Source organism: Chenopodium quinoa, unplaced genomic scaffold, assembly GCF_001683475.1.
Source record: "Chenopodium quinoa cultivar QQ74 unplaced genomic scaffold, ASM168347v1, whole genome shotgun sequence".
In the NCBI taxonomy this organism is placed as follows: Eukaryota; Viridiplantae; Streptophyta; class Magnoliopsida; order Caryophyllales; family Amaranthaceae; genus Chenopodium; species Chenopodium quinoa.
In genome coordinates this window covers 156998-170306 of record NW_018743284.1, presented here as the reverse complement: position 1 = coordinate 170306, position 13309 = coordinate 156998, and the positions used below count along the sequence as shown (strand labels likewise).

Below are 13309 nucleotides of genomic sequence, written 5' to 3'. Positions count from 1 at the left end.
CTCACTTTCTTAACTACTCATTCTTTCACTGAACTTTTAGAACAATCTCAAAAAAATGCAAATTCTCAACTCCTCCATTATCACTACAATTTCATCTTACCCAAAATATAAATTTGGGATTATAATAATTCTAACACTCTTTTTATGACACCCATTTTTCATCAAATTAACACAAAAATAGCAGAAATTAACCAGCATTTACACTCAAAAATTAAATTAGTTTACCACCGAAGTGTCACACAAAGTAGACGCTCCAAGTATTAAATTCTCTCTCCTTTTTCACATTCCCATCAAAACCAACAATACCCACTTCAAATTTCATCAAATCCTTCAATTTTAGCAATTACCCACACAAATCCACATAATTTGAGCTATGTTACTGAGAAAAGTACAGATACTCTGTTTTCTGGGTGTTTTAGTTGAGTTGGGATTTTGTCAAAATTTTACCAGAAGTTTTGCAAGAGATTATAATTATATAACATGGGATGATATTAAGGTTGATGATTATAAATATTTGGTGTCAAACAGTGAGATTAAAGATAAGCTAAATTGGAATAATAGTGGGGTAATTGTGGTTGATCAAAGTGGAAAAACAAGGGATTCATTACTGTTCAAGGTGCTGTTGATTTGATTCCTTCTGGGAATTCTCAGAGAATTAGGATTCTAATTCTTCCTGAAATTTACAGGTATTTTGTAAATTGAAATTTGATGATTTTTGCAGAATTTTGTATGTTCATTATTTTTTTGTGCAATTTTTGTTTCTAGATTTTCTGCGGTTACTGAGTTGGCAGTTCTGGTGTTTTGAGTCGTATTTTTGGAGCTAGTGGGTGTTTACCGCTCGACAGTTACGCTGGACTTTTTTCTTTTTCTTTTTTTTTTTTTTGTAAATTTTTTTTTCTATTTTGTTTTTTTGGAGCGGAAATTTAGGTCGGGTGCTTTTATTGCAAATCATGATTCGCCAAAACAAGATTATTTCGAGGGAATGAGACTATACATGACTAACTCGAGTTTCGAACAACTATGAGTGTTTCATCTTGCTACTAGATGAACCACAAAGTTAGATTTTGCTTCCCCCGCGTTTTTTTTTTTGTGGAAAGGAAAAACTTCGTACCTACTAAGTTCTAACTTGGGAAATATTTTGGGAATTGCTTGTTGAAGTGAACGAGACATTTTGGTTATTGATGGAAGTAGTATGATTTTATATGAATGAAGAAAATTAAACAATATGTATCGATAATTTACTATTCTCCTTTTTTTTTTTTTTTTTGCTACGTACTTTATATCAAATCCCTATCAATAGGAATTAACACAAGGAATCTATATTTCAAGTTAGATTAATACAATGTTTGTTAAAAAAAATTTTGAAGTTATTTTTCTTTTTTTTGTGGAAAAAGTTGATAAGATTGAGACATGTACAAGTATTTGGTAGGAAAATCAATATATTTTGGTACTAGATAAGTAAATATACTTAATTTTGAGTATGATTTTTGTTGTTGAGCAGGGAAAGGGTAGTTGTACCAAGCTCCAAGCCTTACATTTCCTTCATTGGGACAGAAAACCAGACTTCTAATACAGTAATTACTTGGAATAACAAAGCTTCTGATAGAAATAGTAATGGTGCTGAACTTGGAACTTTTGGTTCAGCTACCATCAGCATATTCTCTGATTATTTTTGTGCATCTGAGATTACTTTTGAGGTACCTTCTCATTCTTTTTCTAGTATTAGAGACTGTAACCTTCTCGACGTGTCTTTTGAAAGGGTTGCTCGTCGACAATTGAACACAAGTAACCTTTTTTTTTTTCGCTTACATGATGGGTGCAGAATACAGTAGTGGCAATACCAGGAGGATTGGGGATGCAAGCAGTGGCACTGAGAGTATCAGCTGAAAGGGCAATGTTCTACAAAGTCAATATCCTTGGTGCTCAAGATACTCTCTTAGATGACACAGGATCACACTACTTTTACCACTGCCTCATCCAAGGATCAGTCGATTTCATATTTGGCAATGCAAGATCATTATATCAGGTAACCTGAAAACAAAACATTCCCTCTATCGCGCTTTAAAGACTTTTTGGCCTTTTATGTTCTTCTGATATTGAAGAAATACATACAACAGAATTCAGTTCTTCATTCAATAGCCAATCGATCAGGAGCAATTGCAGCACATCATCGAAATACACCTGAAGAAAATACCGGGTTTTCATTCTTAAACTGTACAATCAATGGAAGCGGATTGATTTACCTGGGAAGAGCCTGGGGGCCATACTCAAGAGCAATATATTCATACTGTGACATTGATGATATTATTGCACCAGAAGGGTGGAGTGACTGGGGTGACCCAGAAAGGCAGAAGTATGTATACTGAACTACGGCTAAAACTTGCATGATATATGAACAAAGATACGAAAAGTTTAACTATACTGATACAAATAATTCTGGTTTTGGCGTTATGTTTTTTAGGACGGCATTGTTTGGTGAATTCGAGTGCAGTGGGAAGGGAGCAAACACAACAAGGCGGGTAAAATGGGCAAAGTCTTTCACTATTGAGGACGCCAGGCCATTTCTCGACATGGAATTTATTGACGGCAATAAATGGTTGAGACTATAGCTAACAGTAACAATCGGATAAAATATGTAGGACTAGTCACTTCAATTGGTTAGCTCTCTATGTAAACATGTACAATACAAAGCATACACAAAATTCTTTCAGTAAAAAACACCAAATTGTTTCCAGCATATTGTCCTAAGATTCATTTTAAAGATTAACAACTCCAGAAAAGTTCATGTCTTCAAAATATAATTAGTCTACTCTCTACGAACCAATGGAAATTTGCAATACACTTAATCACAGTATATTTACAAAAGGTTAACGACTACTTTTGTTAGTAATGCCTTTTGAACTGTTGTTTGGAGTAACCAACAATGGCAAACATTAAGTGGTGGCTGAAAGTTTATTTCACTACGACTTTAGATCATACAAACTAGAAGTTCACCTTAACGTTACAACAGGAAACATAAAATCTAATTCACTTAAAAGGTACTCTATAACAGCTGGAATTTGATCCAAGGCATTTCCTAGGAATTTAACTAAGAAAACCAATTTGGAAGACTCACCTAATTGCTGTACACCTGGGAGTATTGTCTCAAATGCAAGATCAAATGCCATCAACATCACCTCTCGCTCGCTACAGGAAATCTACACTAGTTTGTACAATAACAGTTTGAGGAACAGCTCTAGCCTCTAAGCGACACCTGTGCATTCCAAAACTTCATCAGCCTGAGCAGTAGTTTCCACATCAGCCTGAGCAGCAGTTTCCACATCAGCCTGTGCAGCATTTTCCACATCAGCCTGTGCAGCATTTTCCACTACAGCCTGAGCAGCAGTTTCCACATCAGCCTGTGCAGCAGTTTCCACATCATCGGTACCTGATTCACCCTCCTTACAACCATCATCTTCATCGTCAACAATTTTCTGATCATCAACATCGCAGCACAAATCTTGCAAGCTGACATCATCACTCTTGTCATTGAATGGTTTGGCTGACATTCATTTTGTCATTGACTTGTCTTGCAAGCTGACATCATCACTTTTGTCATTGACATGGTCTTGCAAGCTGACATCATCACTTTTGTCATTGACATGGTGACCAGCATTATGATCATCTTTGTCTGAAGAGGAAATTTGTTCGGCATGGCCAACAGAAGAGGCTGGAGCAGGCAAGTCAACTAAGTTATCCTCATTTTCATTGTCTTTAATTTTGACGGCAGAATCATCAGCAGCATTTTCCTTCCCGAGGATTGAGACTATAGGTTGTGTAGCTTCAGCATTGATATCTGAAAGTATATTAGGATTCGCCTTAACATCAAACCATTCTCCACCCAACCAATCTCGGGAAACTCTGAGATCCTTTCTAAGTACATCTAAATACTTGTTCTCACCTGATAAGATAAAAAAAAAGTAGCATTAGAAAACATAAAATAGGCACATAAACTGATTAACTTAATGCCTGATGACTAAAAGGGGAGAAAAAAGGGACGGCTAGTACCTGGAACATAAACCTGTACTTTATCATTTCTGGCACTGTTAACTACAGTTACAACACCTTCCCACCAGCCATCACTCCACCATGCATCCACAGGAGCTCCAATTCCAAATTCAACATCTACAGCATCGCTGGCATCGCTGATGGGAGGACAAGGCCTGATTGTAGGTCGTCCAGGACATCGCATGCCAAGCTTATCTGGTGCAGCCATCCTAAAAGCTGGAATCCATTCCTGAAATTTATCAAACAGCATAAATCAACAATGTCGACATATATTAGTTGTATCCTCAGAAAAAGTAAAGAACCAACCAACAGTAGCACATTACATATAGACTATACTCCCTCCGATTTTATAAGTGTTACATTTTGACCGGCACATAGTTTTAGGTGAATTAATTGACTTTAATATTATAAGATGTAAGTGGGGTAGTTGGGGTATTAAAAAATTATAAGAAAATGTAGTAGAGTTAATATTGTATTAAAAGTAAGGGATGTGAGAGGGAAAAAAGTACAATAACAAAGTAGTTAGACATATTAGCAAATGCCCCTAATTAGTCCTGGAGTAAGTAAGCTAATGCTATTACTTCATCATGTTAGGACTTCAAAAGGGCAATATGAACTTCAACTATCAAAGAAAAGTTATAGTACTCTGTGAAGTCACGGTCTTGTTGCTAGAGCTCACTCAAAATATATTTTTTAATCCAGCAGCCCATTGAAGCAGTTACACAAGTAAATTTTCATCTCTAGATCACATAAAGATGCTATGCTGAGAAGAAATTCACTAGTTGCCAGAAAAGGAAAGAGATCTCCAACCAAGAGAATCTCACAATCAAAACAAAAATGCATTGCAAGTGATGTAACAGGAAGAACAGATCAACTGAAAGGAATGTAACATGCAACTGGCAAACAGCCCAAGCATTGATTTTATGATAGCCATGGAGTAGTTTATTTGCATAGCACTAAGACCATTACATTGCAATAGAGTATAAGACACCACCAAATAAAATCAAATTTTAATCTAACTCAAACTTTAGCCAAGTGCACCAAACAGGGGTTAATATTTCCAACAGAACTAAATGGCCATTTGAATCTTATAACAGCCAGAAACAATGATCTTCAAGGAGAAAATCATTAAATGTCATTCCAGGCAGTCACTAAGCAACTCATCATGAATCAAATGCAAAAGACATTAATTGAGTACCTCAAGGTTTCCACATCCATCTTGGTCCTCCAGATCCCTATATTGGAGCTTCATCTGCTTTCGAGATATCTCCAAGACAATACATCTAAACCAACAGCCTCGAATGCCACTGTCCTGGCACAGTAGCTCTATTTTGTCATCTACCTTAAAAAACTGGATGTGTGACCGCTGGAATTCCCCATTCTTTAAAGAAAACAACCTCTTATCGCAAGCATCAGTGTTACCATTCTTAGAAAATGGTCCACGCATAAATTTCTTCCTTTCAAAGCCTTCCGCACCATGAGTTGTCAAAAAGCTTTCTCTGTCCCCATAATTCCTAGTTCTCTTAGTCCCTTTTGCTACATTATCATTTGATCCAAACATCTTAACTTTATTCCCAATCACCCCACGGCATACAGAGTCAGAATTCAGAAAGGAATCAGACTCTAAACAAGAAATAATAGGCTGATTATTATAACCCCGCAATTTCCTAAGATCAAATGGTTTAATTTTGTTACTTCTAAACTGACGGCAACAAAGATGTAGCTTTCCCAGCAAACCATCTGGAAGGCCCTCTAAGCATTTTTCAAAATGCTCACGGGTTAAGACTATAGCAGGACCATCAACACACTCAACACTTATCACCTGCGTGTAAGGTGTAATGTAAACTTCCTTCGGGTGAGCATTCCGTATACGAACTATACCCTTCACTTCTTGACTGTGATGAAACCATCTGACTTTAACTTTCTTCATCCCCTTCTTATCTTCGTACATATCCTCTAGATAGGCAACATAACGATTTCCCTCTTTAGCCATCACAAATACAAATGCTTGAACCTGATAGCAGCAAAGTGGAATTCATTAGATTACAATCAAAATAACCCTAATGACTGAAAAGGTTACTTTCATGTGCAAAAGCCATGAAGATGTGAACCCATGACCCTTGCATGTAACTAGTCATTACATGGAACTAAATTTTTCAAAAAGGTAAAGAAATCAAAGTCTGGACGTTTTTTTCTTAATATTCAACAAGGCTCACTTTTCTCTCGTCAACCTAGTATAACACTGTTATGAGTGTTATCAGTTATGTAGTTCCTTAAATGGTTATTTCAGTAGTTTGATACCTTTTGAGGCATAGAGTTGAGTATGACATGCATAGGATACATGGACACTTCATCCAACTGCCATGTCCGTGTCAGACACCGACACTCGTGGGACACACGACGATACGTCTCGGACCGTATCCTACTATGATATGAACTGTTCAACTTTTTTTTAATGAGAAAATTTAAGAAAAATAAGATAAATAAGGTAATTTTTAAATAATATGGGTGCCTTCATATATAGCTCATTGTTAATATGATACAATATGATCTAATGAAATGACGGAATGACAAATATATGGTCAAATTCTTTTTTTTTTTAAATATATTATATGAATTTTAACATCTCGTACCCGTGTCCCTTATTTTGAGATAAACGTTTTCCCGTACCCGTTTCGTACCCGATCCGTGTCAGTACCTGTTCTTGTGCAACCTAAGTTTTCTAGATAGTCTCTTGGTGGTCATCATAATTCTTAATTTAGATTTGAAAGCACAGATAAAGTAGGAGTAAAGAAGGAAAATTCAGCAATGGTCAGAGGCGTCAAGTGCATATTTGGCTGGGCACTGGGCAGGCAACATAAGTTGCATTGATGAATGCAGGGGTTTGACCTCTACCATTTCCAGAAATCAGCATGGATCACCATGCATATTGGCAAAACCATGGCATGTTATAGATACTGCTGAAGTTGGTCCGTGCACAACATATGACATGTAATATTGTAAATAATCTGCTACCTTATCCTTAAAGTTTTTTTCCCATGTTAATACCCACTCCCATTTGGACATATTCATGGTGTGAAGAGAAAGAGAGCTGTTTTCTCTCTTTTCCACGAGATTAGGGTTTCTAACAGGGTACTATACACATCCAATGAGCACCATTGAGATTGTAAGAGCCGGGGGATCTATTATCTTTGCACTCATTGATCATAGTGAATAGCAACCACCTTTAGAGTGTATTTGGATAAAGAAAGGCGAATGAAAAAAGAGGAGGTAGGGTGTGATGGATCCGGGTCAGCCACAGCCTATTCGGGTCTATGCTAGAAGGAAAGTCAATGGGGAAAACCAAGAAACCAAGACTAACGGTGGGATGTTCAAAGCAGGGGACCAAGTCAGCAAGATAAAAGGGTAGCAGAACCCACGGCAGAAGTGGACAGAGTGGGTTAGTGAAGACTTGTGATGGAAGAGCCGAAAATGGAAAGCAGAGAAAAGAGGAATGAAAAAGCAGAGAAAAGAAGAACTAATCTTTTGTGTAACCTTGTTAGGAGTATTATTGTATTTTGTATTATATAAAGAAGGAGATCACTTTTTGTAAGGTATCCAGAGATTAGTGAGGAAAACACTTGAGAGATTTGCAACCTAAAGTTGCTTAGGAGATTGGCAGCCTCTAGTTGCTCCCCTTGTATCCCCTTTTGATGAATCAATCAATTAATAGCCAATCTTCTATTCCTTAGTTTCACTCATTAACTACAGTAGAATTGCTAGTCTATTACAGGAGGGGGAGGGGGGGAGGGGGAAATGATGATTTTTCCTTCCAAACCTCTCCATTGTTGGAGAGATCAATTTCTTCCAGTTTAATCCCTTCATTTCTCTCCCCTCCAAGTCCCTTCCTTCCTCATTTGTTATACAAATAAAAGATACTTCATCCCTCCATTCCCTTCAATCGAAACAAAAGGTTTTAGATGAAGTTTTTATCCATCTTACAAAGGTTCCCATAAGATAGGTGTATTCACTCTTGATCTTGAATTTTATTCTTGATTACTTAGTTTCAACATTGATTGTGATTGCATTAAGTCCCCAACGTTCCATATCACATAGGAATAGCAAACTTGGGTGGGGGTGGGGGATCCAATGAACATTAAAGAATCTAATTCTCATGATAACATATTGGACTTTACAGAAAACAACAAATACTTACTGCTATTGTAGTACCATTCCTGCAAAATGCTGGGTAGTGTTTTAGCTGCTTTCCACAAGTCCATGCAGCACCTATCCACACAACATCTGAGTAGGATTGCTTCAAGTTTTTAACCCGACGATCCTGAAATAATTCCGGATATTTAAATCAGTAAATTGGTGTTAAAAAGAAACTGTAATAAAGGCTCATAGATTTACCATTTTGTCTGTAGTGAAATATTGAGCACTTAATAGCTCAGAAGATCCTAAAGAATGGGTTGAATCACCACTTGGAGAATCTGTCATGATCAGAAGTACAAGATAAGTATCTGTTCACAATTCATCATTGACAGTTACTGAAAGGTAAAAGTGAGCATATTGTAGATAAGCTGATGTTTTATGAGCTGCTATAGCAGGGAACACCCCAGGTCTCTAGGGTATGTGCAATGTTGCCATGTAATATAATGGATTATAGACCATATGCTACATCTACAACCTAAACCATGAGGAAATCATCTGAACCTGGAGAATCCAATAATGCATCATAGAGCATTGAAAATCAGTCCATAAGTTGCCCAGGTTCAGATCTAACCAAATTCTATAATGTATGAATACACTTAATTTTAATTGATATGTGCAAGAGACATAAAGGGAAAAGGGGTGGACTCATCATACTTATCAAGAAACACACCACTATTTTCTCTGCTCGTTGAATAAGCTTATAAACCATAATTTAATTAGGTGCAAATTTTAGATAAATATTCTTCTATTGTTGCATTGATCTTTTTTCTAAAAGGGAGTGTGATCAGGATGGTTATATCAATAATAGGTTGGATAGGTAATATCAAATACCCGAACTAAAAAGAAGGAAAAGTATTGAGTTACAATTTTATTCAAATGCTACCATAGACCAAACCATAGCATCCTTATTTGAAACAGGATTACACAAACGCAAGGCAACCACACTACAACCACATGAAGATCAAGGCAATCATGAAACATCAAGATTCGACATATCCAAATCTTTAGAACAACACCATTGAAACAAGGTAAACCTCATATCATTCATTTTAAAAACACTTAAACTTTCACTTATCCATTCTCTCTCGCCCTCAAGATGATCAAAGCAATCAAGTTTAGAATAACCACAACCAGCACCATCTAACAATCAAATATTCACAAGCCAATCATCAACAACATAATGCATACATCACAAACATAAAGTTAAGGTGAAAGCACGAATGGATCACCTGCTTGTTGCTGCTTGGCCAGCAGGGATGTAAGCCAGTCAACCACCTCCCTTCTTGATCTCCATTTAAACCCAGCTTGCACAGGATTATCAGTGCCAGAATAACTCAAAAAATCCTCAGCAACAACATAAACCATGTGCCTAAGACTCCTCTCAGTGCCAACCACAGCAAGTATAGATTTCCCACAATAATCTTTCAATATATAATGAACAATCCTGCTGCCTCTCTCCTGAGACACAAATTCTTCCCTCCATTCCACAAAAGTTACACCGTTTTCCGCCATTTGCCGAAAAAAAACTCACAATATCAATCAAATTCCACAAAACAAACCCTAATTACACCTCTCAGGGGCAAAAATCTACACTATCTAGCCCAAATAATTTATCTTTCCAATCAGCTAAATAATACAACAACATAAAACTAAAAGTATAACAAATGGGGGGTATTTTCCCAAATTAAACAAGAACCCCTACAATGTTAAACCCTAGAAACCACAATAAAATCCCAGCTGAAAGTGAATGAACACAATAAATTAAAATCATGGGTTTTGCTCCCAAATGCATATAGATTCAACAACAACAAAGAGATCAAGAGAATTACAGCCAGATCACAAGAATATAAGGTGGGCACCCAGTAAAAATCCTTTCTTTAATGCTAAAGAGTTGACTTTAACATCATATTCTGCTACAAATCATCAAGAAAATGAGATGGGCACACTCTTTTTTGGAAGTAAACATGAGAATTTGGGGCTTTAGAAGCTCAAATTGAGAAAACATTCATTAAAAGGGGCAAATTAGAATTGTAACTCAGAGAAAAGGGGATTGAAAATGTAATCTTTTAATGGTTGTAATAAAAAATTGGAAGTGGGTGAGTGAGAGAGGAGAGAGAAAAGCATGAGAAGTGAAAATGGAGGAGCAGCAGATGGGTCTTAGGTAAGCCATGGAAATGGTGATTTGAGTGATGAGAGTTGCAGAAATGGAGGAATTTGAGACATGTCATGGAAATGTACCTTTAGCTGAGGAGAGAGAAGAATTTGGAAAGGGTCATAAAAGAGGATTTTTTTATTTTTTTATTTTTTTGGAATCTTTTTTTAAAAGCATTATTTTGACCGACGATATGAAAAGTTTATTGGATGATGATCTCCTATCATCTCTTATAATTCTGATTTGGATGATTTTATAAGATGGACTCCCACCAAGGATGGGAATTTCTCTATAAAATCTGCCTATCATCTTCAATGCTCCCTCTCCTTAGTTCCTGATAATCATGATTAGGGGTGGTTATTGGGGTAAGGCTACCCAATGGCAAAAGGGTCGGGCCTAATATTAAAGGGTTTTGACCCTTAATTTTTTAATGGACAGGGCTTTTATAGGGTCTTATTTTGTAGGGTTTTTATAGGGTCTTATTTTGTAGGGCTTTTATAGGGTCTTATTTTTTAATGAATCAGGCCTTAAGAATTAAAATAAAAAACCCAATAATAATAGTTAAGGGTCAAGCCTTACTTCCATTTTCTCTCTCTTCTCCTCTGTTCTTTCGCCCACCTTTCTCTCTCCTCCATTGAAGCTCACTCAGAGTTCACCATTGAAGTCGCTTCAGCGTTAATAAGCTCAAAATAAGTTCAATTCAGATTGACCTCTGTTTTTATTTTGTGAATATAAATTTCTGGGTTCTGACTTTTTCAATTACTCGTTTTTTTGTTAGAACCTTTGATTATTTCCCAGTTATATAAATCATTCCTTATTCTTCTTCATTCATACTTTGATTTCTTGATATAGTATATGGTTTTTTCGTAACGCAATCTGAAATTGATCATCAAAAAATGTTAGGAGATTTCATTGGAAGAGGACTTTTGTAAGTGATTTGTTTCATTCTGTTTTTTTACTTGAATTTTCGATTACATTTGTTTGATTTTGTACTCTTAATTCGTTTTATACAAAAAATTCCGATTCAAGTAAAACCGTCTGATACAAGAATTTGCAATAGTAGTAGTATTAGTTGATTCGTGTTAAAGAAATATTGTGATTTTTTTTTTGTGTGTGTGTGTGTGTTGATAATAATTGGATATATATTGTTAATTGATTGATAATTATTGATGTGAAATTGGTATATTCTACTATATCTTGAAATTTAACAATTATTTGGTCAATTGAATATTGATTATTATATTCTCTATTACATTTTCCCGTTACTTGCATCAAGTTTTCATTGATTGTATACAATCTTTACGAAATTCTGGTTCAAAATTTCATACTGGAGTAGTATTATTATTAAAATTTCTTTGTTCAATTGCACCATATTTTGTATAGAACGGGAGTATTTCATACGAGCCCATTAATAGCCCGTTTCACTTTTACCTTGACCCTGATTCGACTCTAACCCGCATTGACCCTGACCCGACCCTAACCCGCTAAATATTCATCTTGACCCGCAACCAACCTGCCCCGCTAATGACCCGCACTGACCCGCCCAATAACCACCCCTAATCATGATGCATTCCCTTCCAATCTTTGGAAAAAGATTTGGAAAATTAAGACCCCACACAAATACAATATGCTCTTGTGGCATTGTGCTCATTCCATTCTTTCTCTCTTTCCTATCATATTCCTCTCCTTTCTTCTCTATGTTGTAGATGTGGTATATACAGTGAGACTCGTCTTCATCTTTTTAGAGATTGTTTTTCTTCATCTATCTTATGGAATTTCATTTTTCAGAGAATGACAATTCCTACAGATTTTGATTATCATGCCTTTAAAAATTCGGATTGGGATCAATGGATTGTTTTAATTTGTCCCATTCTGATAAATTGGAGGGTGATTTTTTTGTTCTTGTTTGTGGCATATCTGGAAGGAACGTAACACTGCTGTTTTTTGAGCAAAAAATGTATCATTCCATGCATACATTCAGCAAATTCTTTGTTGATTATCAAATGAGTGCTCGCATTCTGCAGGGAAAAAGCAAAGCTCATGAAGGTGGTTCTTGCTACTTCGGTTTGGATTCCTCCTAGAGAGGGATTCATGAAATTAAATGCGGATGATGCTTAGAAGCATGCTGAAGATGCTGGTGGTGGTGGTGTAATTAAAAGAGCTAATGGTTCTTGGTTTCTTCTGCTTTTCAAGTAATACAATGCTGTGTTTCCTCTTGCTGCTGAACTACTTGCTATGCGTGAAGGTCTGTATGTTACTACTGATTTCAAGATAAAGAAATATTGAAGTTGAAACTGATGCAGAGTACTTGAAGAATTTATTCAACTCAGTGGATCATGTTCCTCAGTCCTCACCATGAGCTCTATGATGTCATTAACGATGTTGCGGAGGTTCTAAGGATGAATATGGTAACATTCTTATCAGGCATGTTCCTTGAGAAAGGAACATTTTAGCTCATAGCCTTGCTACTTATGGGATTGAGATGAATATTGGGCATAAGGATCACTTCTTGGTTCCTCCGTTTGCTAAACAAATATATGATGCTGATCTTGGTGCTTCTTTATCTTCAGGATAGAGTCTTTGTGGTTCCTCTTCGCTGCAATTGATGTTCAATAAAGACTCTTTTAATTCGCTTTTTGACTACCTTTGTACTTTCCAGTTTGTATTATAGTCTCCTTGATGCTGTGTTGATTAAGGGTAGGTTATGTAATAGCTTAGTGTTTCATTTCCCTTCCATCAGTTCCATTTGTTTCGGGTTTTCCTGTGTCCCTCGGGAGAGTTACGTCACTAAGTCTGGATTTCGGGGCGCCTGTACTTGTAAAACAACAGAGACTCCGGTTGGGTGGAGTTCCGCCTCCGACGATCAAGTTAGAACGTGTACATAGAATGTAAAAAGTGCGGAAAGTAAAGTGAGAT

The 13309-nt window shown here is 36.5% G+C and overlaps 2 protein-coding genes across 3 annotated transcripts; one reads left to right on the top strand and one right to left on the bottom strand.

The window, feature by feature from the left end:
- Positions 1-1484: 1484 nt before the first annotated feature.
- Positions 1485-2674, top strand: LOC110735535 (pectinesterase QRT1-like; the record flags this gene model as incomplete). The annotated part of the gene is made up of 4 exons (XM_021915727.1): positions 1485-1697; positions 1823-2026; positions 2118-2353; positions 2462-2674. Coding segments are annotated over 4 exons (801 nt in total), but the record flags the coding sequence as incomplete, so codon positions are not given.
- Positions 2096-10720, bottom strand: LOC110735476. 2 transcript variants are annotated; one of them, XR_002514115.1, is made up of 8 exons: positions 9471-10720; positions 8440-8519; positions 8243-8365; positions 5246-6061; positions 4048-4276; positions 3582-3940; positions 3116-3512; positions 2096-2181 (listed from the first exon to the last, which is right to left on the bottom strand). XR_002514115.1 is itself a non-coding variant. In XM_021915664.1 (7 exons), the coding sequence occupies exons 1-7, from the start codon at positions 9751-9753 to the stop codon at positions 3243-3245; spliced, it is 2160 nt and encodes a 719-aa protein (XP_021771356.1). In that variant the 5' UTR covers positions 9754-10720; the 3' UTR covers positions 2930-3242. The 2 variants fall into 2 exon arrangements, 1 of the variants encoding a protein (XP_021771356.1); XM_021915664.1 differs by lacking the exon at positions 2096-2181 and having other exon boundaries at positions 2930-3512.
- Positions 10721-13309: the final 2589 nt, after the last annotated feature.